Source organism: Salvelinus fontinalis, chromosome 22, assembly GCF_029448725.1.
Source record: "Salvelinus fontinalis isolate EN_2023a chromosome 22, ASM2944872v1, whole genome shotgun sequence".
NCBI classification, from domain to species: domain Eukaryota; kingdom Metazoa; phylum Chordata; class Actinopteri; order Salmoniformes; family Salmonidae; genus Salvelinus; species Salvelinus fontinalis.
Window position 1 is genome coordinate 7,749,413 of NC_074686.1, and position 25,999 is coordinate 7,775,411.

Sequence of the window (25,999 nt, forward strand, 5' to 3'; positions counted from 1 at the left end):
ACAAACAACGCAAAAAAAACGGTCAAAATAGCACAGCTGGTTAGGAGCATGTGTCAGCCATCCTCTTCAGCGCCTTTTTCAGAAATGTGGAATGTAGAAAATAGTACAAATAAAGAGGATTTTGAAGTGTGCCATTCACGGGTAGTTAAGAGCCTGTTGAGCTTACAACCTTAGTTATCTCGGACACCCAGCTCATCTGTCCAAGAGATTACAACCTTTTGACAGTTTATACTAAATCGGATGTAGCTGAGAAGAAACTAAACACTAAATTTGTGAGTTTAGTAACAAACATGGTAACAAGCATTTGTTGTAAAACCTCTGTAATTACAGACTGCAATTACCATCAATTACATGTTGTTACTACAGTGTAACTATGAGTTATTACAAATTAACTACAATATTTGTTAGTGTAATTACACATTTATTACACTGTAATATGGACCTCTTAAAATTAAGTCTTAGCAAAATAAATTATAAAGCACTTCACAGGGTGGTGAAAGTTCAAGGTGATACGCTTGATGCTCCTACAGAAAAAAATATCGAGGGTCTTATTTTGGCGGCATGATGATCGATGCTTGGCTGTCATTTGACAAATAAAAAATATCTCACTCTTTTGTCCATAATAATTGGCTATATAGTGCACACGCCAAAACTAGAGTGGGCACATTCGCTAAAACACATTTTTTTTCTTCACAAAACCATCAGTAGAGGTGAAAGTACTACGGAACCCCATTTAACTAAAAATAAATATTTTTATTTGGGAATGGGAATTTAACCACAAAAGTTATTTTATGTGCACTAGGTCATCACCCACATCCTTTTATCCACAACATGTTAATTTGATGTAAACATCTCTTGTGGGAAAATGCGCATTCTATTTTTATGCCCATTTTTTTTTTAATTCGCATGAACATCTGTCACCAATTGGACGGAAACCTAACTTCTATCAACAATGGACTAATGAAATAAATACCAAAAGATAGTTTTTGGGTGGAGTTTTTCTTTAATAAAGAAAATGCTGAACTGAAGATATCTGACATGTTTTTTGTTAGGCTCAGTTGTAGATTTGGCTTGTTTTACATTATAGCATAAAACGCAAAAAGCATAAACGTATTGTTGATAACAAGCAGTCTGTAAACATCAGCAGTAAGCTACTGTAATACATTTACCAATACAGTTTATCCTCACTTCTTATTATAAATGTCAGGAAAAAGATACGTAAAGATACTTTTGTGTTCATAGTAAAATTGAATACTTTTTTTTAGTTTCACACAGATACTGTATCACAGGGGTGCAACTTTGGTTTTAGAAGTGGGAGGGACATAAGGTATTTTTTATTTTATTTTACCCAGTCGGATAAACACTTCAAACAGCCTACCCGACTGCTCGGAGGCGTCCACGGTCCTAAAGCACACTGTTGCGTGTTTTGTATCACATTCCAATGATAAAACTGGGGGGGACAAAAATGAAATTTCAGAATAACATTTTCTCACATATTCTTCTGTAAGACAAACCGCAGTTGACATCAAACCAACTCTTGCCATTATGAGTACCATGTTTTTCTCCCATTCTAGCACAGTCTTCACCGTCTGGATTGTTTCTTTCCTTGTCTCCTTGCCAGTTGTCAGGCTCTTCCTTGCCATTTTGGGAAACAAACCAGAAGCTACAGAGGAATCACATTATAATTAATTCAGCCATCCATGTCCTCATATTAACTGCATTGTTTGGAAATCCTCATTTCACCTGTATTTTTGTGTTTAGTCAATTATGAGAACACATCACAATACTCTAATGCTGTAGAAGCAATACTGAATGATCATGCTTTCGTAAATGTATTCCTATTCAAAATAACTTCTGACCTGTTATTTGATTCAAGAGGTGTGTCGTCCACCCATAACCACTTTCCCTCTTCTTTTTGGTCTGTCAGTCCGATCCAGAACTTGTCTTCACCCTCACTCATTATAGCACCAACTTTCTTATCTAAGATTGTCTTCACCAGGAACATTGATTGACAAATTATATTAGAGTGCTACAATGGGTTAAATGGATAGTTCACCCAAATGTTGCCTTACACTGATTGATAGCAGTCTATGGACTAGACGAGTACACCCAAGAACAGTAATCCACGCTTTTGTGGAACCTAAAGCTCAATGACTAAAAAGTGTTTTCATTTTACTGGTTTTGGTTATGAAATGCTAAAATTAGCGGTTGGTGACAACAGGGAAAGGGGGATAACTAGTCAGTTGTACAACTGAATGCATTCAACTGAAATGTGTCTTCCGCATTTAACCCAACCCCTCTGAATCAGTGAGGTGCGGGGGGCTGCCTTAATCGACATCCACGTCGTCGCCGCCCGGCTAACAGTGGGTTAACTGCCTTGCTCAGGGGCGGAATGACAGATGTTTACTTTGTCAGCTCAGGGATTCGATCCAGCAACCTTTCGGTTACTGGCCCAATGCTGTAACCTCTAAAAGCATGGTATACAAAAGAAAAGCGTGCTTTGCAGTCTCTCCTTGTCCGTAGACAAATTTCAGTTTAGCCTTATAAGGCAAAAAATACAAAATTATGTAATTGGTTGAATTCTCCTTCAAACATGGTGTACTTGAATTTTTGTAGATTGCATGTTAAATTGCATGTGCTGTATAGTTGTTTTTTTCTCATTAGACTGACATGGTACTAAGCCCTCATAATAAAATGTAAAGCACTTTTAAATCTTATAAACCCATTGGCTCAATCTGTAATTTGTGGATACAAAATCTATTGCCCGACCACAGCCTTAATTAATGAAAGATAATATGGAAGGACAGATGCAATGTGTTATTTAATTCCCATTCAATAGTCGTGATAACTACCTGCTCATAATGGCTGTCTATGATGACCAGCTGTCCTCCCATGGAGACACATTTTCCCTGACTCTCAACCCAGTTCAGACTATCATTGGAAAAATAATAGCACTTTTTCCCCTGACACATCCAATCATGAGCACACATTGGACGCTCATGCTCTGTGGAGGGAGGGAACAGAAATAACCTGGTGATATATATGTCTTTGTCTATAGTCCCTTATCAAAATCCAGTATTTGTAACATACTATATGAATAGTTACTTTTTTTTTATCTCACTGATTGTGTAAGATCCATACTGACATGAAAACACATTGATTTACTATGCATATACTTAGCCTCAGCCTAAGTGGGATAAGAAAAAAGCAGAAATGGACTGAAACCGAAGCAATAAAATTAGGTTTGAAGTGACTTCCATTTTCTTTTTTTACCATGGAATTTCTTAGAGTAATTCCAATTCCTTAATGGAGTTCATTCTATGATATAAAACATAGGCCTATGTATAACAAAGCACTTTTTGGAATGACTGGATCTTGTGCCACTATTAATTTGGACATTCTCGCATAGTACCTGTGATTGTACAGCAAGTTCTCTGCTCAATCAATTCTTGATTATGTTTCAAAACTGTTGAGAAAAAAGAAAAAAACGAGTCACATTTTGTACTCAGACTTCCCCTTCTCTCTTCTGGTTAAAACATGTTACATTTTTGCATCGTGACATCAATCATTTCCTCATAACTGAGAGGGTAAAGCCCATATACTATACACTTTCTATCGGGATGAAAATGTCACTGGAAATGTACTGTTTAGTATTCATCTTAGCATGTGTCACATGATCCAAAATTCACCTGCTGTAAGATTATTTTCAAATCAAATCTTTGAGATTTTGAAGAGTGCTGCACTGGGTTTGTGGGCTAATTGTATCAGTGTGAAAAAGACACATTTGAAACGTACAGTAATGAGTTTTACCCAACTTTCCTGTGGCTATCCTATCCCGCCTCATATGTGAACAGCCAGTTTGGGACTCCTAATCCTACTCTAGACTCCACCATGGGTCTACTCTACTCTATATATAGTACTTACAGAGAACCCCAAGTCCAATGACAGCACCCATCAGAAGAACACAGAGAATCACCAGAACAACTCTGACAGGGTCATATCCACTTGGTTTGACCTTTGACCCCTCCTGAGAATCAGGGTCACCAGCTGAGGGGACAGAGAGAGAATATGAATCAGACTCCCATCAACTTTCTACTTAGTTTTATTGTATGTTAGACATGAAATCATCAAAACATGAAGAAAATGTATGATTCATGGAACAAGGAACATGGTTTTTGAGGCTATGGAGACAAGGATGATGAAAAATCTCAATTAGATTCTGTTCTGCATGCTGAAAACTTTTTTTCTCACCCATATGTGGTTGAGATATTTTCAGTTTGCTGAAAGCAAATGTTCTCATTGTTTTGCCTTGCTTGCAATTTGCACTGACTTCATCTGACCCCACACAACCACACTCACACACGCACACGTAACCACACACACAAGCACTCACCCACACACACACACACACACACTTACCATTAGGGTCGATAGATGGCTGGTTGCATCTGGTTCTGAAAATGGAGATTTCAGAGTGTGTGGTATCATTCACTGTGGATGCTGTTGCTGAAATGTAACCATGAAAGTGTGAGAATAGGACAAAACTCCTCTCATCACATTGGCTGTTCAAGAACAAGCATTTTTGACACTCAATTTGTCAATGTAAAAAAAAATGGCATAGATCACTGATAAAGCATGAGGCCTGCTTAAAAATGTTTATGCCAACCAGCTAAATATAGGTTTCTTGAAAACCCTTTTAATATACCTACAAAGTACTAATTGAAATCCCTAAAATCTCTTTGTGATGTAACCCACTGGGCAAAAACAGGTTGAATCAACGTTGTTTCCATGTCATTTCAACCAAAAAACGTCAGTGTGATGACATTAAATTAATGTGGAAAACCGATTGAATTTGCAAAAAATCATCAACGTGAGGGTATTTAGTCTTTTTTTAAACAACTTTTAACCTAAATCCAATGACGTGGTTGGTTGACAACTAAACCAAATGCAAATCAAAACTAGACGTTGAACTGTCCTCTGTGCCCAGTGGGAAGTCATTTTGTTTTGAAATAGTTAACAATATGCATTGTCAAATAAAGTCAATACAGTATTAATCTAATTTCAGAATAATCTGGAAATTGAGAATGTGGTACTCGTCTCTGAGAGGTGGGGCTGGATGACCATGAGATCAAAATGATAGCTTTAACCATGTTTTGAAGCTATACAGTGTTTGTTTACAATTACGTTGTGTACAAACAATGTAGTACAACAAATGTACATTTGGCGTTCTGATGGGATAATACAGTTGAACTAAGCTCATGAGGCATTTATAAGTAATATTCTTCAAGAATCAATATCTATATATCATTCATATAAAAGTCTTAAAATGTATTTACCAATCGCAGATTGCCTCTTTAACATTAGATAGATATTTATGCAGGTAGAAGCTTTTTGTTGAACATTCCTCACATCCTGAGCATACAGCATGTCTATAAAAAAGCATTTTTAGTGACATATTTTAGTTTAGAACGTACCACAATTTTTTCCTTCAGTCCTTTGTTGCTTTTTGAACTTTACATCAGCATAGACTATTCCTTCAGACATAATTAGCTATTGCAATTGTCTGTCTTTCAGTGAGTCGAGATGGTTACTGATCCTAAACACTGCTACCAGGCACATTTCACATCAACCCAAAATAGAAATGTCTTCAACCCAAAATAGAAATGAGGGAAAGAAGATGTTGAAAACAGCAGCAAAAAAGTTCCGCAATGACACTTCTCTTTTCTCTGTTTCGGGCATTCATTCTCAACTAACAAACTAATATGTTAGCTATCACTATTAATTAATAAATGGTAGGCCTACTCCTATCATTGGTCATCCATTACATCCACACAGTTCAATCTCTCATTGACATGTAGCTGAACTACATGAGACATTGGAATCTTATTAGTTTGATTAATAGTATGTTTCTATTGTTTGCTTCTAAAAGCTCTTAGTTTAGATAACTACTGTGGTTTTATTAGAAGTCTGTTGGTTTTCTTGTTAGTTGGAAAAGTATTATTTGAACAATCTTTAATTAGGGGTTTGCCTACAAAGACAGATGTGACATTTATATTTTATTACAGCGTTAAAAGTATCTACATTAATGCTTGCTCATTAGAAACAAAATAAGAGTTGAAGTTTGGTGTTTGGCATTTCCTCAAGTCAAATGTCCTGGACTGGTACATCGATGACATGAAGATACACTGTGTGGACATTATGACAACTCTCAGTCTTTCCATCTCATCCGTCATTCCATCTTTACCATCTAATCAGCCCTGTCTTAATTGGATATGAATTTGATAATGTGATGACTGATCTCCCAGTGTAGTGTGCATAAACAGTGTTCATGTTATCAGGGATCCTTGGGACATCCCTACCCTAAACCCTAAACCCTAAACTCTAAGCTTAACCCCTACCCTACCCTACCCTAACCTTAACCATAACACTTACTTAACCCTAAGCCTTAACATAACCATTTAAATGTCATTTTTAATGGGGTGACATCAGAGTTGGGACGTCCCAATGATCCCGTTTAGACTTTGAAAACTGCAGTAGCAAGATGGGGCATTGAACACGATTGAATCATTTCCACAGCTAATAGTTTCCTACCATTTGACTACTCATTCATTTCATTATAGAGTGAGCTTCCAACAAACGCCTATATATAGACACAAATAACAATGTTAATAATAATAATACTTTATTTAACTTGTATACCGCTTTTCATTACAGAAAATAATATCAAAGCATAACAAATAAACGGAGATTGAATGTCTATATTTGGCTGCAGAGGTAAGGCTGGGAGTTGAGGCAGTGTAGCTTCAGTGATGGGGGCTTTGACCTTACAGCCAGAGTGAATTTATTTTACTTAACTGGGCAAGTCAGTTAAGAACACATTCTTATTTTCAAAGACAGCCTAGTGTGTAAACTGAGCGACAGATTTGTACTGTGTCAGGGATTCGAACTTACAATCTTTCGGTTACTAGTCCAACGCTCTAACCACTACGCTACGCAGGCCACGCTGAAATAAAGACAGTCTGACAAACAGGGCCAGAACGCTTCGTCGGTGCACCACATCTACTTCTCCGACGGCCAGTGCCTCTCCGTGGGTACTGGTCCTCCATTGCCGAACATGTAGCACCCACCTATGTGAAACCATCGCCGCTGAAAATCCCACAAAAAGCAACTACATCTTGGCAGTGGTTAAGAACAGTCCCTGAGTCTCTTCTGCCATCTCTGGACACATCATGCAGTACTTGTAATTCTTCTCGACAGATGAAATAATAATAATAATAATAATACTAATTATGCATTCATAATTATAATTATAATAACAATTAACAATTAATAATAATAATGATAGAATATTATGTAACTAATAACAATGTTAATTTTCATTTTGATGGTCCCTGACCAAAGAAGATTCATAAATGCGTATGCAAAACCCGGATGTTATATCAAGAAACGTACTATTTCAGCAAATCAGTGTGTAGGATGCTTGACTGAGCCATCTAATGGCCAATGAGATGGAAGTATTTTCTGATAAAGAGAGGGTCATCCAGGAAGAAGGCGGTGACACATCCTTTCTTGGGCGAGTTGGCAGATAAGAAAAGTGGTACAAGGACGACTGAAGTGAACATGGCCCCCAGCACGCAACGGAATGAAGTTGTGTCCGACGTAAAAAAGGGAATTCGGGCAATCCTGCTCGGACCCCCTGGTGCTGGGAAAGGAACACAGGTGAGTGAGTTATGCTAACTTGCTAAGGAAGTGTAGGAATGGGAAACATCTTGGCCCACACTGCCGACTAACTTTATACACCCTGTCCTGAAGTTCATTCTGAATTGGCTTGCATAGATGGCTATCTCTGCTCGCTTGACTAAGTCGCGTATAATGAATTGTGTAGTTAGATCAGACGAATAAGGAAGTATCATAAAAGTTGTATCTAGCTCGCTAACCAGTTATGAGCGTCTGTCAAGTGGAATGTAACTAATTCCCTCTTGTCTCCCACCATCTGGTGCTGGCAAGTTTGACTGTGTGCCAAGGTGTTGCAAGATCACAATGTGGTACTCGTCTCTGGAGTCGCATGCCAACCGTTTGTGTGACTAGTCCTAAAGATAAGAGGGCCCTTTCAACGTCACATTAGGTGACTGTATGCGAATCATACTCTCCAGCTGTCCAGAGCCAACTGCTTTCACTTGATCTAACCAGGTTCAGTTAAAACGTGTTACCTCTTGACTTCCCTGTCAATAAGCTCAATGAAGTTCTTATTTAATTTCTGGGCGTATGTGGTCCAGGAGAGCAACCGCTTGTGCAGGGTTTTGTTAGGTAATTATGTCAGGTGTGTTTAGGCTGATCTGGAACATAAGCTGGTACACCCTGCAGCTTCCCACGACCAGAGTTGGGGACTTCTGTATTTCCTTGCAGTCCTGTATCCATATGTCTTTCATGGCTATAGTAGCTGCACAGCATTGTAAATACACACACATACTGAATACATTTTTTTATTTTTTGCACAGGCTGGTAAAAGTACTGTAGGGGGCTTTCAGACACATGTTTTGAATATCCCAAGTATGTAGTCAGTCCTCTGAGGGTTTGGTCTTTTTTTTCTGTTCTGGCACAACCTGAACATCCCACTGAAATGTAATAACAAAATGGCAACATGATTGTGTCTTTGAAACTACAGTAATGCATGTGCTATGAAGTTAATTATTCAACACTTACTTTGTGCCTTCCCCACACACATTCAGACTCATGTCATGTGTGGAGGCTATGTTCTGTAGCTGAAGGAATTTTGCACTTCGACTGTGCTAAAAATATGGATAACAGCCAGCCATTTTACGATTCAGCATGACTTTAATCCTTTGACGGGCTCCAACCTGTTGTAGTAGTTTGCCAGGTTGCGATGTGCATATGCTTGGCCATACTCTTCTCCTCAGAGTTGTCAAGTTGAAATTGAGACGTAGCATTTATGTAGTCACACCTTTTGCCCTTATAACATGAGGCTTGATGCCAATACCCACGCTCTCCCTCTCTCCTCCAAGGCTCCTCGGTTGGCAGAGCAGTACTGTGTGTGTCATCTGGCCACGGGGGACATGCTGAGGGCCATGGTGGCGTCTGGCTCTGGGCTCGGCAAGAGGCTCAAGGAGACCATGGATGCTGGGAAACTGGTAAGATGTGTAGTGTGTTTTCATGTTAGTTCTGAACATGTTTCTGCGTGCATTTTTGAAATGGGAATTAATATTTTGTGTCACCGGTGTGTCATCTCATGCATTTCTTTTCACTGCTCATCACTCTGTGAACTTACTCCTGTCAAATGACTCATAGGTCAGTGATGAGATGGTGGTAGAACTCATAGAAAAGAACCTGGACACGCCTCCCTGTAAGAAGGGGTTCCTATTGGATGGATTCCCCCGCACAGTGAAACAAGCAGAGATGGTGAGGATTGGTTGGTGCCTGACTCCATTTTGCTGTCAATCCCCCAGAGCAAAAGTTTGTCTTTCTGTTAGTCAAGCATAAGCAGTGGTAAACATCACACAAAATGAATGCGGGGGGTGTGAACTACGTTTACCCTCAAATTTACCACTGAGCATATGAACCTGTTACCTCCCTGCTCCCATGTTTCATGACTCCCTCTGTCTCATAGCTGGATGACTTGCTGGAGAAGCGCACAGAGAAGCTGGACTCTGTGATCGAGTTCTCTGTCGACGACTCCCTACTGGTGCGCAGGATCTGTGGCAGGTAGGACCAAATATTCCGCGGTGCCCTGTGGTCTGAGCAAGTTATTATCGGCCATTTGTTGGACAAATAATGTTGCAGAGCAACACCACCTCATCCACGACAAACAATGCTCTGTATTGAAGACACAGCTTCAAAGAGCGGAAGTGATGTACCTGTAGTCCATTGAAATGGTCACATCAGCATGTCAAAAAGGGCTTCTTTGTGTGGCCATGGTGGGATATAGTGTACGCCTTTGAAGTGGGCCAAGGGCAGTGTGGGTGGAGGACTAACCTTCTCCTCTCCCCCTCAGACTAACCTTCTCCTCTCCCCCTCAGACTAATTCACCAGCCTAGCGGTCGCTCCTACCACGAGGAGTTCAACCCACCCAAAGAGCCAATGAAGGACGACGTAAGTATTTTGTCGACGGACGTCGCCCTTCCTGAGTCTGGAAATCCTACTTCTATTGTAGATCCCAATCTGCTAACTCGTGTTCAAATGTGTTTCTTGGTCAACTTGCACTTCAAAAGTGTGTGTGTGTGTGTTCAAGTTTGGTCAAACATGCACTTAACTAGTGTCTATGCTTGTAATATGACAAAGCAGTGGCGCATTTGCACAGTCTTTCACAAGTGTTGTGAAACCCCTTGGCTAGGAGCTTCTGTGCTAATGGCTCTGAGCTCTTGTTTCATTTAGCAGATGAGTTTATCCAGAGCGATATACAGTAGTGAGTGCCTACATCTCATACTATTCCCCCCTTCTCTGTACTGGTCCCACGTGGGAATTGAACCCACAACCCTATCGTTGCAATGCTCTACCAACTGAGCCACGTGGGACTGTTTCAGATGCTCAGCACAGATGGCTTTCAACACACACGAGGGGTTGTAATGTGTGTGTGTGGTGTACCCAGAGATGTAGCTCAGTGCCACTGGCTCGGGAAACAATTTGACACAGCTCCAAACCTTCACAAGCCCTTCTGTGTTCATCATAGCTCTGACAAGACTGTATAGGAGAGAATTTAACATGGCAGATGCATTTGCCCAACTTGAGATCTAGGGGGCGCCATCACCATATTTCCTACATTGATCCAAGTCTTTCAGATCTGTCAACTCAAAGGGGTGGGGAAAAAGACCTGACCAGAGAAAGAAACCAAAATTGCCCTTTTCACCCATGAAAGGTTTAATCTCTCTGTCCCCATCAGGTGACAGGGGAGCCGCTGATGCGCCGCAGCGACGACAATGCGTCGACGCTGCGCTCGCGGCTGGAGGCCTACCACGGGCAGACGGTGCCCCTGGTCAAATACTACAGTGCCCGCGGCCTGCACAAGGCAGTCGACGCCGGCCAGTCCCCCGACGTCGTCTTCGCCTCCATCCTCGCCGCCTTCTCCTCGGCCGCAGCCGCCACCTGTAAAGACCCGGTGCTCTTCGTCTAAGCTCCCTCTTCCTTTTCTGTCTCTCCTTCACGCTCCTGTCGTCTAGCTTTCCAACTCTCCTTTTTGAATCTTTCTCTCTCGGGACTAGTCTGTGCTCCGCTCTCCTGCCCCTCTTCTGCTTTCCACTTTCTTCATTCTGTGGTGGGGTGGTCTCTACCTTGTACTTGAATGCTCTCCACTACTGGGACTTGAATAGACTTCTCCTGGAAACTACAGAGACTGGACTAGCTGGTTATAATGGAGTGTATAAGATGAGTGTATTTTCCCCTTGGGCCAGGTATACATATCAGTGGTAATCAAAGGCATGTTTCTTTGTCATTCTTTGTAAACAGGTGTAGACGAACAGTGAAATGCTTACTTACGGGCGCTTCCCAATAATGCAGAGGGGAAAAAAGATTAATAATAACACAAGGAATAAATACACAATTGCTAACGATAACGTGGCTATATACACATGTCTATATAATGTAGCTTCAGTGATGGTCCCTGTCCTTGGATTAAATTGAGGAAGCAGTTGGGAATAGGGATGTGATTTAAGAATGAATTACACTTCATCTGAATGTAATGAGTCCTGGGCTAGATGACAGGGATAGCTAATGTCGTACAATCTCAGAAGTCTACTCAGGAATTCATTATGAATCTATTGCCTCTTCTACTTTGACACCTTGTGTGCTTTGGTTAGTGAAAGCATGCTACTTTTCTAGAGTATAGTCAAAGTACCTGTCATACAATGTACATTTAGTTCCTGTTAACCAACACTTGTTTTTGTTCCTATTGATGTGATTTATATTCCACACTATGACTAGGCTACCAGTTGACTCCTTTGCCCTTTCCTTTATCCTGTCTAGATCTGTCCCCTCTCTGTAGACTGACTTCTCTCCTCTGAATGCATGATGTTCTCAGGGTAGTCAGAAAACGAGAGCGGTTGTATTATGTGACACTATTGGCCAGTAGGCTTGCGGTTAGAATTTTTCTAGCTTGACTAGATAATGTTAAAAGTATCAAAACAATGACACCACTGCATTGAATGCTGCTTTAGTTCATGTAGTCAAGTTTTCTACTAGCAAAATTATTGTTAATCTACTGCTGTCACCATTGTAGTTCAGCGTTAATTTAAACTTATGCGAAGCCTAACGGCTGATGCTTTTGATTGTTAAATGTTGAGGCACTAAGTTTTAAAATGGATGTTGGAAGCCTAATTGCACTATAGATGGACAGGATTGTTAAGTTGAACAAGGACCTGTAGCTGTCCAAGGGAGCAACTTGAGACTAGCTATACGTTCTGCATCATGCAGCTTTGAATGACCCAAAACTCAGTATTTTGTTAAAATGTTTGTGCGCATGTCTTTAAATTCACCTGAGACTTTTTTTTTTTTTTTTTTTTTTTCCCCCCCAGCTGTTTGAATCCCTGCTGGCCAATCCTGGCAATGGAAACGAGGGAGGGGTAGGAGGAACTGTTGTACTGTAGGACTTAATTTTGGAATCTTGCTGGAGGATGAGCGAGTGTCATGTACTGCATTCTACAAGGAACACGTGGAGCCATCTTGAAATTGACTTTGATTATGTTACCCTTCTAATAAAATGAAGCCGCTGTTCGACAATCATTTTGTAGCCTCCCTTTGTGCTGATTACTACTATAATATTACTTGCTACTAGTGTAACACTCAACTGCCATTATCTCAATGTGAATTTAGTCATGGTTTACTTTGCATATTGGGTGTATGTCTATGGAACTTAATGCATTAGCCTGTAGAGTGGGTAAAGTTCATACTTGTCAAATGTGTAATCAGGTTACCTGGTCAGGAAATTCTCTAAATTATTATAGACACTGAACGATGTACTTTGAGGACATGAATCCAAGTACATTGCGCCAGCACTCAATCAACTGCCTTGTTCGGCGGCGGCAGGTAGCCAAAAGCCAGAGCGTCGGACTTGTAACTGAAAGGTTGCAAGATCGACTCCCCGAGGCCCCTGAACAAGGCAGTTTACCCACTGTTCCTAGGCTGTCCATTGAAAAGAGGAATTTGATATTAACTGACTCGACTAGTTCAATAAAGGTAAAAAAATATATCTAAAGTTGGATGAAATTCGTCATCGACTGTGGTGAGCACTCTTTAGGATTTTACTTATTTCTGGGATCTCTTACACAAAATAATGTTCAAGTTCCAGGTGATTATATTCCACAAGCAAAATATTGACATCAGTTTCCCGTCAAGACCCACCAGTAAGTGCTTTTTGAGCTTCCAACGGTGACGTCACTACGGACGGGTGGGGTTTCCGTGTTCTATGTTGGTAGCGGCACAGACTAGGGTTTTCCTCCGTCAGAAAGCAAAGAAGCAAACTGCGAAGATTATTCTGTTGCGCTCCAAATAGGGGACGGAGTCCCAGCTGTATTTTATATTCAGTCTATACGCCTATATATATCTATATATAGTCCATTGATATTTTAGGAATGGTGTCAGGTTCCGTATTGGAGGCTGAGATGAAATAGCCTAGACATAACGAGGACTTCAACACGCCCAAAGCAATCGATCACTGCGCATCGCCACTCACGGGAGAAGACTCACAACGGGTACCAGAAAACGGTCTCACCACCCCGAGGTAAGAAAAGTCTGCCGTATTGGGCCTTGACAAAAATGGCAACATGTCCAAGAGTTCGATTTTTACGCATTTCATCATGCGTCTTGTAGTTTGGAATGTCATGTCGCTCAGTTGCCTACTAGGCTACATTAAGGTCAGTAACCTATCGCTAACGGAAGTGTTAGTTTGCTACCTGGTCAGTGTATATGAACTGCCAAAGGTACACTACATGACCAAATGTATGTGGACACATGCTCGTCGAACATCTCATTCCAAAATCATTGGCATTAATATGGAGCTGGTCCCCCCCTTTGCTGCTATAACAGCCTCCAGTCTTCTGGGAAGGCCTTCCACTAGATGTTGGAACATTGCTGCAGGGACTTGCTTCCATTCAGCCAAGAGCATTAGTGATGTTTGGCGATTAGGCCGGGCTTGCAGTTGGCGTTCCAATTCATCCCAAAGGTATTCGATGGGGTTGAGGTCGGGCTCTGTGCAGGCCAGTCAAGTTCTTCCACACCGATTTGACAAACCATTTCCTGTATGGACCTTGCTTTGTGCACGGGGGCATTGTCATGCTGAAACAGGAAAGGGCCTTCTCCAAACTGTTGCTACAAAGTTGGAAGCACAGAATCGTCTAGAATGTCATTATATGCTGTAGCATTCAGATTTCCATTCACTGGAACTAAGCCTGGAACATGAAAAACAGCCCCAGACCGTTATTCCTCCTCCACAAAACTTTATAGTTGGCACTATGCATTGGGGCAGCTAGTGTTCTGGCAACTGGCAAAACCAGATTTGTCCGTCTGATTGCCAGATGGTGAAGCGTGATCCATCACTCCAGAGACGGCGTTTCCACTGCTCCAATGTCCAATGGCTTTACACCACTCCAGCCGATGCTTGGCATTGCACATGGTGATCTTAGGCTTCTGCACGGAAAGCGGTACCGGAGCGCCAAGTCTAGGACCAAAAGGCTCCTTAACAGCTTCTAGCTATAAGACTGCTGAACAATTAATCATATGGCCACCCGGACTATTTACATTGACCCCCCCATTTGTTTTTTGCTACTGCTACGTGCAGTGGCGCCCCCCGAAATCTTTCATGGGGGTGGCCAGATTGGGCCACTGAAAATCTTGGGGTGGCACACCAAAACCAAAAGCCATAACTGAAATTCAGGAATTCTGTTATGCTGTTGTAGTATATAGGCTAGTTGAAAACTATGTCAATATGAGAGTTAAGAAATCACATACTGATATACACTGCTCAAAAAAATAAAGGGAACACTTAAACAACACAATGTAACTCCAAGTCAATCACACTTCTGTGAAATCAAACTGTCCACTTAGGAAGCAACACTGATTGACAATAAATTTCACATGCTGTTGTGCAAATGGAATAGACAAAAAGTGGAAATTATAGGCAATTAGTAAGACACCCCCAAAAAAGGAATGGTTCTGCAGGTGGTGACCACACACCACTTCTCAGTTCCTATGCTTTCTGGCTGATGTTTTGGTCACTTTTGAATGCTGGCGGTGCTCTCACTCTAGTGGTAGCATGAGACGGAGTCTACAACCCACACAAGTGGCTCAGGTAGTGCAGCTCATCCAGGATGGCACATCAATGCAAGCTGTGGCAAAAAGGTTTGCTGTGTCTGTCAGCGTAGTGTCCAGAGCATGGAGGCGCTACCAGGAGATAGGCCAGTACACCAGGAGACGTGGAGGAGGCCGAAGGAGGGCAACAACCCAGCAGCAGGACCGCTACCTCCGCCTTTGTGCAAGGAGGTGCACTACCAGAGCCCTGCAAAATGACCTCCAGCAGGCCACAAATGTGCATGTGTCAGCATATGGTCTCACAAGGGGTCTGAGGATCTCATCTCGGTACCTAATGGCAGTCAGGCTACCTCTGGCGAGCACATGGAGGGCTGTGCGGCCCCACAAAGAAATGCCACCCCACACCATGACTGACCCACCGCCAAACCGGTCATGCTGGAGGATGTTGCAGGCAGCAGAACGTTCTCCACGGCGTCTCCAGACTCTGTCACGTCTGTCACATGTGCTCATGTGCTCAGTGTGAACCTGCTTTCATCTGTGAAGAGCACAGGGCGCCAGTGGCGAATTTTCCAATCTTGGTGTTCTCTGGCAAATGCCAAACGTCCTGCACGGTGTTGGGCTGTAAGCACAACCCCCACCTGTGGACGTCGGGCCCTCATACCACCCTCATGGAGTCTGTTTCTGACCGTTTGAGCAGACACATGCACATTTGTGGCCTGCTGGAGGTCATTTTGCAGGGCTCTGGTAGTGCACCTCCTTGCACAAAGGCGGAGGTAGCGGTCCTGCTGCTGGGTTGTTGCCCTCCTTCGGCCTCCTCCACGTCTCCTGATGTACTGGCCTGTCTCCTGGTAGCGCCTCCATGCTCTGGACACTACGCTGACAGACACAGCAAACCTTTTTGCCACAGCTTGCATTGATGTGCCATCCTGGATGAGCTGCACTACCTGAGCCACTTGTGTGGGTTGTAGACTCCGTCTCATGCTACCACTAGAGTGAGAGCACCGCCAGCATTCAAAAGTGACCAAAACATCAGCCAGAAAGCATAGGAACTGAGAAGTGGTGTGTGGTCACCACCTGCAAAACCATTCCTTTTTTGGGGGTGTCTTACTAATTGCCTATAATTTGCACCTTTTGTCTATTCCATTTGCACAACAGCATGTGAAATTTATTGTCAATCAGTGTTGCTTCCTACGTGGACAGTTTGATTTCACAGAAGTGTGATTGACTTGGAGTTACATTGTGTTGTTTAAGTGTTCCCTTTATTTTTTTGAGCATTGTACTTTGGTTTCTTATTTTACAGTTAATGTTACTATTTATCTGATGCATAGACTAATACCGGTACAGTTAACATTTTGAGTTCTGCGACAATCCTGTTTTAATGTGTTATTTGTCTGTATAAATGTGTTAGGCGATTCATTGTTCTTCAAATAGGCTAGTTGTCCTTTTCCTTAAAATTACACATATATAGCTTTAATTTGAAGGAGCATATTGATTGTAAGGAACAAAACATTTACTGGGAACAAGCATACTCAAGTTTAAAAACATCACACAGAGGCCTCCAATTATTTCCAATACAGCTTTATGCAGCTGTTGCTGTGTCTTTTTGTAAACAAAAATATTATACAGTTGAAGTCGGAAGTTTACATAAACTGAGTTTAAATGTATTTGGCTAAGGTGTTTCACAATTCCTGACATTTAATCCTAGTAAAAATTCCCTGTCTTAGGTCAGTTAGGATCACCACTTTATTTTAAGAATGTGAAATGTCAGAATAATAGTAGAGAGAATGATTTATTTCTGCCCACAAATTTTCTATAGGATTGAGGTCAGGGCTTTGTGATGGCCACTCCAATACCTTGACTTTGTTGTCCTTAAGCCATTTTGCCACAACTTTGGAAGTATGCTTGGGGTCATTGTCCATTTGGAAGACCCATTTGCGACCAAGCTTTAACTTCCTGACTGATATTTTGAGATGTTGCTTCAATATATCCACATAATTTTCCTTCGTCATTATGCCATCTATTTTGTGAAGTGCGCCAGTCCCTCCTGCAGCAAAGCACCCCCAAAACAGGATACTGCCACCCCTGTGCTTCACGGTTCAGATGGTGTTCTTCAGCTTGCAAGCATCCCCCCTTTTCCTCCAAACATATTGATGGTCATTATGGCCAAACAGTTCTATTTTTGTTTCATCAAACCAGAGGACATTTCTCCAAAAAGTACAATCTTTATCCCCATGTGCAGTTGCAAAATGTAGTCTGGCTTTTTTATGGCGGTTTTGGAGCAGTGGCTTCTTCCTTGCTGAGCGGCCTTTCAGATTATGTCGATATGTTTTACTGTGGATATAGATACTTTTGTACCTGTTTCCTCCAGCACCTTCACAAGGTCCTTTGCTGTTGTTCTGGGATTGATTTGCACTTTTCGCACCAAAGTACGTTCATCTCTAGGAGACCGAACGCATCTCCTTCCTGAAGAAGCGCGGTCCCATGACGGCTGTGCGGTCCCATGGTGTTTATACTTGCGTACGATTGTTTGTACAGATGAAGGTGTACCTTCAGGCATTTGGAAATTGCTCCCAAGGATGAACCAGACTTGTGGAGGTCTACAAATTTTTTTCTGAGGTCTTGGCTGATTTCTTTTGATTTTCCTATGATGTCAAGCAAAGAGGCACTGAGTTTGAAGGTAGGCCTTGAAATACATCCACAGGTACACCTCCAATCGACTCAAATTATGTCAATTAGCCTTTCAGAAGCTTCTAAAGCCATAACATCATTTTCTGGAATTTTCCAAGCTGTTTAAAGGCACAGTCAAATTAGTGTATGTAAACTTCTGACCCACGGGAATTGTGAGACAGTCAATTCTAAGTGAAATAATCTGTCTGTAAACAATTGTTGGAAAAATTACTTGTGTCATGCACAAAGTAGATGTCCTAACCGACTTGCCAAAACTATAGTTTGTTAACTAGAAATTTGTGGAGTGGTTGAAAAATGAGTTTTAATGACTCCAACATAAGTGTATGTAAACTTCCGACTTCAACTATATGTCCAAAAATGAAAAACAAAACATAAAAAGCATTATCATGTACAATGTACATTTTACTATACACTACTGACAACCTATTCTTATCCCTGCTTTAAGGGCTACATTCTTTTCAATACAGCTTTATTCGCCTGTTGCTGTGTCTTTTGGCAAACACATCCACAAAATCAAGATTTATGGCCCTCGCCCTTCTTGACGCTACTCTTCACACCCCCAAATTGAGCAATCGCTCATCACTCATTGTATTTCTCAAGACAGTCTTGATTAACTTTCGCACAGAAAAACTGTGCTCAAATGCTGCAGTGCTCACAGGTAATGCAAGTGCAATTTTGCAAAGTTTAAACATCCCGTGGAACACCTCCCTATATGGCTGAAGGAAGACTGCGAGCTCTATTAAACTGGTTGGTGTTTCCAAACCACTAGTTTGCTTCCTATCAAGAATTCACTTAAGCTGAGGGATCTCATATTCTAGATCCTCAGTGCTGCAGTTGTATTGTGAGGCAGATGGAAACACTTATTTTTTTCACACAAAATGTGGGACTGCAGGGATTCAAGGCTTTGTATTCCTTGCATTGTGACACCATTTTCTTTAGAAAATCTTCTCTTCATCTCAGATAGAAGCACATCAACAATTGGAATGAATGAACCTGCCCGAAATGACTCCTGTGATCTGACGCCCTGGACGGCCTGGAGGTCACAGTATTGTCCCAAATCTCATTCAAGCGAGAGCCCTCTCTATAACTGTTCAATGTGTCAACAAGAGAATCAACAAGGGTAACAGCCATGCCCAAATTGAGTTGTGGGGACTGTAAAATATCTGACAGATGTTTTATCTCACCAAAAACAATGGTGAATGTTACAAGGAGGCCGACACACTGTAGATCTATTTGGGCTAATTTGTAATATCGGCCTACAGACAATTCAGACTATTCAAACTCAACTACCAATAAACATGAATCCGAAGGGCTTTATGTGATTATGTCATGACCCAGGTAACATTACTCTCTAGCCATCCATTTCATTATCGGGGGCACTGTCACACTGTCATAACTTCACCTGTTGGTCCAGGAATGGGTTGAATAACTCTAGCTGGGTCCTGCCTCGCTTGGTTGTCGACCTCTGGGACTGTTGTTGCTGCCTGTTCCGCACTTTCGTGCCGTGCTGCCATCTGGTGTTCTTCACTGTGCTCTGTCACTGATGCTGCCTGTGCCAGTTCGTCGCTGTCATGTTCTGCCATGCTCTCTCGCTGCCTCTGCCTGTTCATTGGCTTGCTCAATGATGTTATCATCATCTTCGACTGCATCCTCATTAACCCTCTGCTGCTGCTCCCCTGTCGGCTGTGTCTCCTCTGTACTACTTTTCTTCTTAAAGAAAGAAGAGATATTCGTGGACTTTCTCTTCATTGTCTGCAAATTGACATAGCTACAGTGACTAATCGTAGCTAGTAAGCTAACGCTATACCAGCCCATAACGTCAGCTAGCTAGATGCTGTGGCAGTCCTAAGTTCATCAAGTAGTTTGAAAATCGTTCTAGAAAGCTACGATAACTCTGACTATAGTTAGCTAACACTCTATGCTGCAGAGTAACCTTAAGGCATAAACTAGCTAGCTAAGCCTCCCCAATACCTAATTTAACTAGCTAACTTAACTAGCTAGCTAACTAACATATGCTAGCTAGCTAGCTAGGTAATTCGACACCGTCAAAAACGAACAGTTTACTGAGTGCATACATTTTTTTACTATAACTAGTATTGTATGACTTACTTACACGTAGTCTGGTGGTCTCAACTCTGCAGGCATCTGCCAGCTAGCCTAGCTTCCGATTATGCCACCAGAGACACGAGGCTGAGCTCAGCTGCTGCTATCCATGAGGCAGACTGTCATCTGGCAGTGCACTGTGCAGTAGCAGGCCGGGAAGGGGTGAAGGGTCGGAGTGTGACGCAGTTCCGGACGGTCAAAAGCGTCTGGCTGGCTATGCATTTGTTATTTTATTTTACATGAACTATTTTGAAAAATATACATTATTTATTTAAATGAATAGTACCTAAAGTAAAATATCAGATAGAAGCATATTATGCATATGTGACTCGCGAGGGGGCTCAGTGGGGGGGGGCCAGCGATTGAATCAGGGTGGCCGTGGCCCACCCTGGCCACCCCTTGGCGGTGCCACTGGCCTACGTGCTGTCTATTATCTAAGCATAGTCACTTTACCCATACCTACATGTACAAATTACCTCAACTAACCTGTACCCCTGCACATTGACTCTGTACCGGTACCCCCTGTATATAGCCTTGCTATTGTTATTTTATTGTGTTACTTTTTATAATTTTTTACTTTACCTGTTGTATTCGGCGCATGTGACAAATAAAATTAGATTTGATGTTCGGCCATGGAAACCCATTTCATGAAGCTCCCGACGAACAGTTCTTGTGCTGATGTTGCTTCCGAAGGAAGTTTGGAACTCTGTAGTGAGTGTTTCAACTGAGGACAGACAATTTTTATGCGCTACTCGCTTCAGCCCTCGGCGGTCCCGTTCTGTGAGCTTGTGTGGCCTACCACTTCACGGCAGAGCCGTTGTTGCTCCTAGACGTTTCCACTTCACAATAACAGCATTTACAGTTGACCGGGGCAGCTCAAGCAGGGCAGAAATGTGATGAACTGACTTGTTGGAAAGGTGGCATCCTATGACGGTGCAACATTGAAAGTCACTGAGCTCTTCATTAAGGTCATTCTACTGCCAATGTTTGTCTATGGAGATTGCATGGCTCTGTGCTCACATTTATACACCTGTCAGCAATGGGTGTGGCTGGAAAAAGCAAAATCCACTAATTTGAAGGGGTGTCCACATACCTTTGAATAAATTGTGTATATATCCCATATTATTGTGCATGTTCTGACTGCTCCTCATTCTTGAGTATAAAACAAGTGCACAGTAATCTAACAGTGAGTCAAGGCTGATGATAGAGTACCATAGTACATAACTACTGTGTGTGCATCTGTGTTTGTTTATGTACATGCATGTTGCTACAGTACCCCGTAGGAAGTGGTGAGCTACTGTTTAACACCTCTGAGCATTCTTTGACATCTGTATTCCAAAATGCCCGTCATGTCGAATGCCCTCTCATTCTCAATTTTCTCCTCTCCCCTCTCACTCATTCGTTCCTTGTCCCACCGCTCCCCTGTTTGTCCCGAAAGCATTATTGAGGCCAGGATATTAATATCATTCCATTGAGAGAGAGCGAGGAAAGAGGTGACGACATGCAACCATGAAAGCCTGGTATCCAGCTGCTTGCTCTAGTTACCGTCTGTCCTCAACAACTAATAGGGAAGTCAACACTCACTACCCCACAACTATATTACCTCTATTTATTGGAAACACTGACTTCATTTGTAGTCTCTGGTCCCACATACTAGAACTATTATTGTAATCATAGTTTGTTAAGGCCGCTTCAGGTTACAGTCCACTGGAAGTCAGCCTAACAGTCAACCATACTAGGCCTATGTGACATACTGTATCTATCTCCACTCACATGCACTGTCCTCATTGACACCTCCTTCTCTTTTTCCCTCAAATTACCCGGCCCCTCCCTGTCTTTCATACCCACTGGTTGGTTGGTAGGCCCTGGTCTGTGTTGGTGGATTGGGGCTCAGTGGGCTGTGGGGCTGGGACCTGGGCCTATTCTCTGCCCCTGTGACGCCTCCAGGCTTCACATTAAACATTCAACAACTCAGCAGTTTGCCTCCTGAATGCTCCTCTAATTATAGAACCTCGTAGCCTGACTCTCCCATTTATCTCACTGAATCAGAGGGGCATTCATACGTGTGTATCTCTTTATGCAATACATAAGTGTGTGTGTGTTTTGGTTTGACGATGTGCCAATGTGTGGATGACTGGGTGTGTAAGTATGTGGGTGCGTGGCGTGTGTGTTCGAGTGCTTGTAATGGGGTTTTTCCAGGGTATTCCTGTTGCTTCATTTTGTTTGAAAAGGGATGCGAGACTGGCTGACCACTCCTCCTCTCTGCCTGCTTCAGTTCTGAGGTAAATTCAGAGGAAACGCAAAGTCTGGTTTCTCTAGGTGTTTCCACTGAATGGCCAGCGACTGTCTCTGGCTCTCAACTCCTTTTAAAACTCCCACATCTTCCATTACCTTATAAGACTGATAGTGTGGGAGGGCTCCGAATGACCTCCAAATGACCGCCAAATACACTATGATTCCGTAGGTAACCAGATAATGGCTCTTTTAGCTGAACAGAAGGACATGTTTCCTTTTTAACCCGGTTTTCACATAGTCTCATCACATCACGACATGACTCAACTGGCCTGGTGTTTGGAGGCGGCAGGAGTCTTGGCCTGCCCAGCATGTTAGCGAGACACGGCGATGGCCTCGTCACAGAGAGGGGAAGAGAGAGAGGAACGAGAGGGAGAGAGAGAGGTGTAACTGTGTCGTAGCCACATGGGCAGTTCACTCTGTTACCTCCCTCCTATATTAACTTCTGCCAGGAGAGAAAGAAAGATGTCGAAAAAGAGAACAACACACTGAGAGGCATCTCACTGCCTCATGCTGCTGTCACCACCTTTGTTATTTTTATTTCTTGTTTTTATTTTTATTGAACCTTTATTTAACTAGGCAAGTCAGTTAAGAACAAATTATAATTTACAGTGACGGCCTACCCCGGCCAAACCCTAACCTGGACGACGCTGGCCGCCAATTGTGCGCTGCCCTATGGGACTCCCACTCACGGCCGGTTGTGATACAGCCTGGAATTGAACCAGGGTCTGTAGTGACGCCTCTAGCACTGAGATGCATTGCCTTAGACCGCTGCGCCACTCGGGAGGCCCTTTATTAACCTGTTATTGCGCCATTCTGGTCTAATGAATTTAATCCATTAAACCAGTAAACCTGAGTTCACAGAGACCACCTGCTCTACCCAGAGACTCAGCCCAGAGACACAGGCCTCAGTCCTCAGTTAGAGCTCAGGGCTTACAGAGAGTTTAGGTAATATCGCTACAAAGCAGCTAATTAGCTTACCAGCTTGTCTGCCTACCCCGCTGTCTGTCAGTCTTTGGAAACAACCACACAGTGCCATGAATCGGCTTGTTTGTGTGACGGTGAGCTTTAATTACTTAGGCCTACTGGAATATAGTACTGTATCAGTAGCCTACTGGGGTATAGTACTGTATCAGTAGCCTACTGGAGTATAGTACTGTATCAGTAGCCTACTGGAGTATAGTACTGTATCAGCAGCCTACTGGAGTATAGTACTGTATCAGCAGCCTACTGGAGTGTAGTGCTGTATCAGCAGCCTACTGGAGTATAGTACTGTATCAGCAGCCTACTGGAGTGTAGTGCTGTATCAGCAGCCTACTGGAGTGTAGTGCTGTATCAGAAGCCTACTGGAGTATAGTACTGTATCAGCAGCCTACTGGAGTGTAGTACTGTATCAGCAGACTACTGGGGTATAGTACTGTATCAGCAGCCTACTGGGGTATAGTACTGTATCAGCAGCCTACTGGGGTATAGTACTGTATCAGTAGCCTACTGGGGTATAGTACTGTATCAGAAGCCTACTGGGGTATAGTACTGTATCAGAAGCCTACTGGAGTGTAGTGCTGTATCAGAAGCCTACTGGAGTATAGTACTGTATCAGCAGCCTACTGGAGTGTAGTGCTGTATCAGAAGCCTACTATGCCCCCTTTGTGTTAGTTTGTGTCAACCATATCTCTGAATATCAACTGTATCCCTGAATAATATGACATTTACACACACACACAAAACATATTTATTTTATAAAGCATAATTTCATTTACATTTACATTTAAGTCATTTAGCAGACGCTCTTATCCAGAGCGACTTACAAATTGGTGCATTCACCTTATGACATCCAGTGGAACAGCCACTTTACAATAGTGCATCTAAATCTTTTAAGAAGGGGGGGGGTCAGAAGGATTGCTTTCATCCTATCCTAGGTATTCCTTAAAGAGGTGGGGTTTCAGGTGTCTCCGGAAGGTGGTGATTGACTCCGCTGTCCTGGCGTTGTGAGGGAGTTTGTTCCACCATTGGGGTGCCAGAGCAGCGAACAGTTTTGACTGGGCTGAGCGGGAACTGTACTTCCTCAGTGGTAGGGAGGCGAGCAGGCCAGAGGTGGATGAACGCAGTGCCCTTGTTTGGATGTAGGGCCTGATCAGAGCCTGAAGGTACTGAGGTGCCGTTCCCCTCACAGCTCCGTAGGCAAGCACCATGGTCTTGTAGCGCATGCGAGCTTCAACTGGAAGCCAGTGGAGAGAGCGGAGGAGCGGGGTGACGTGAGAGAACTTGGGAAGGTTGAACACCAGACGGGCTGCGACGTTCTGGATGAGTTGTAGGGGTTTAATGGCACAGGCAGGGAGCCCAGCCAACAGCGAGTTGCAGTAATCCAGACGGGAGATGACAAGTGCCTGGATTAGGACCTGCGCCGCTTCCTGTGTGAGGCAGGGTCGTACTCTGCGGATGTTGTAGAGCATGAACCTACAGGAACGGGCCACCGCCTTGATGTTAGTTGAGAACGACAGGGTGTTGTCCAGGATCACGCCAAGGTTCTTAGCGCTCTGGGAGGAGGACACAATGGAGTTGTCAACCGTGATGGCGAGATCATGGAACGGGCAGTCCTTCCCCGGGAGGAAGAGCAGCTCCGTCTTGCCGAGGTTCAGCTTGAGGTGGTGATCCGTCATCCACACTGATATGTCTGCCAGACATGCAGAGATGCGATTCGCCACCTGGTCATCAGAAGGGGGAAAGGAGAAGATTAATTGTGTGTCGTCCAAAGTTGCCCAAGTGAAATATAGCACAACAGTATAATAGGGACATCCCCAGTGTTCCCTTTTACTTTGGTTGGAAGTCCCTGGTCAAAAATAGACCCATGCTTTTATTGTCTAACCCCAAAACCGTGTAACCCCAAAACAGTCTAACCCCAAAACGATGTAACCCCAAAACAGCAATGCAACAGCAGCATTTCAGCTCTGACTCAGTGGCTTGTGTAACAACTATTGGGTCTTTCAGTGGCACACCGGTATTATATCAAATTGACTTACAGTAAGTTTGTGCGTGCGTAGATGCATTATGTAGGTTCACAGGGTTCCTGGGAAGGATGGAGGATCCGACAGTACTTAGACTGTACAGTTTCAGTGTCTTCCGCAAATAGAATTGCTGAGACTAGGCCAATCAAACTGAAAGCACAAACTGGTCCCACTTAATGTCCAAGAAGAGTAATGTCTCTGTCAAGAGGCTCTGCATACAGTTGACTCACCTTGCAGCAGCAAGCATAACAATATCCCACATGTCTGAGAGGTTTTTAATTCAGAAGACAAGAAACGAGAGCTGCTTAGAGGCTAAATAAGATGTCATTAGTGTAATTGTACATCACAGCGAGAGATTGTGTGTGCGAGCGAGCAGCAGTCGAGTGGGAGGACAAGTGAGGGAAAAAGCGTGTGCCGATCACAGAACCTAGACCACTGAGTCTTCAGGATGTTCATGCCCATCTGCCATGCCTCCTCACTCACACTCATCCCTCTTTCTATTTATCTCTCTCTCTCTCTCTCTCTCTCTCTCTCTCTCTCTCTCTCTCTCTCTGTCTCTCTCTCTCTCTCTCTGTCTCTCTCTCTCTCTCTCTCTCTCTCTCTCTCTCTCTCTCTCTCTCTCTCTCTCTCTCTCTCTCTCTCTCTCTCTCTCTCTCTCT

At 43.0% G+C, this 25,999-nt stretch overlaps 3 protein-coding genes across 5 annotated transcripts in view; 2 read left to right on the top strand and 1 right to left on the bottom strand.

The window, feature by feature from the left end:
* Positions 1-994: 994 nt before the first annotated feature.
* Positions 995-5,643, bottom strand: LOC129819680 (C-type lectin domain family 4 member D-like). The gene is made up of 7 exons (XM_055876157.1): positions 5,475-5,643; positions 4,420-4,506; positions 3,925-4,047; positions 3,413-3,466; positions 2,853-3,004; positions 1,860-1,990; positions 995-1,663 (listed from the first exon to the last, which is right to left on the bottom strand). Exons 1-7 carry the CDS (start codon positions 5,542-5,544, stop codon positions 1,474-1,476), a joined length of 807 nt encoding a protein of 268 aa, XP_055732132.1. The 5' UTR covers positions 5,545-5,643; the 3' UTR covers positions 995-1,473.
* A 1,899-nt stretch (positions 5,644-7,542) lies between these two features.
* Positions 7,543-12,726, top strand: LOC129819679 (adenylate kinase 2, mitochondrial). 3 transcript variants are annotated; one of them, XM_055876155.1, is made up of 7 exons: positions 7,545-7,719; positions 9,024-9,149; positions 9,307-9,417; positions 9,626-9,720; positions 10,035-10,107; positions 10,895-11,099; positions 12,522-12,726. In XM_055876155.1, the coding sequence occupies exons 1-7, from the start codon at positions 7,621-7,623 to the stop codon at positions 12,527-12,529; spliced, it is 717 nt and encodes a 238-aa protein (XP_055732130.1). In that variant the 5' UTR covers positions 7,545-7,620; the 3' UTR covers positions 12,530-12,726. The 3 variants fall into 3 exon arrangements, with proteins under 3 accessions (XP_055732129.1, XP_055732130.1, XP_055732131.1); XM_055876154.1 differs by lacking the exon at positions 12,522-12,726 and having other exon boundaries at positions 7,543-7,719; positions 10,895-12,515; XM_055876156.1 differs by lacking the exon at positions 10,895-11,099 and having other exon boundaries at positions 7,546-7,719.
* A 658-nt stretch (positions 12,727-13,384) lies between these two features.
* LOC129819669 (E3 ubiquitin-protein ligase RNF19B-like) overlaps positions 13,385-25,999 on the top strand; it is a 36,680-nt gene continuing 24,065 nt past the window's right edge. The window contains exon 1 of the mRNA XM_055876139.1: positions 13,385-13,726. The gene's annotated coding sequence lies outside the window, so the exon portion shown is untranslated. The remainder of the gene's footprint in view (positions 13,727-25,999) is intronic.

Coding starts and splice junctions, on each gene's coding strand:
- LOC129819680 (XM_055876157.1), bottom strand. CDS start 5,544: ATGTCTGAAGGAATAGTCTATGCTGATGTAAAGTTCAAAAAGCAACAA. Junction 3,467..3,924: donor CATTGGACTTGGGGTTCTCT/GTAAGTACTATA, acceptor TTTTCTCAACAG/TTTTGAAACATAATCAAGAA. Junction 3,005..3,412: donor AACTTGCTGTACAATCACAG/GTACTATGCGAG, acceptor CTCCCTCCACAG/AGCATGAGCGTCCAATGTGT.
- LOC129819679 (XM_055876154.1), top strand. CDS start 7,621: ATGGCCCCCAGCACGCAACGGAATGAAGTTGTGTCCGACGTAAAAAAG. Junction 9,418..9,625: donor CAGTGAAACAAGCAGAGATG/GTGAGGATTGGT, acceptor TCTGTCTCATAG/CTGGATGACTTGCTGGAGAA. Junction 9,721..10,034: donor GTGCGCAGGATCTGTGGCAG/GTAGGACCAAAT, acceptor TCTCCCCCTCAG/ACTAATTCACCAGCCTAGCG.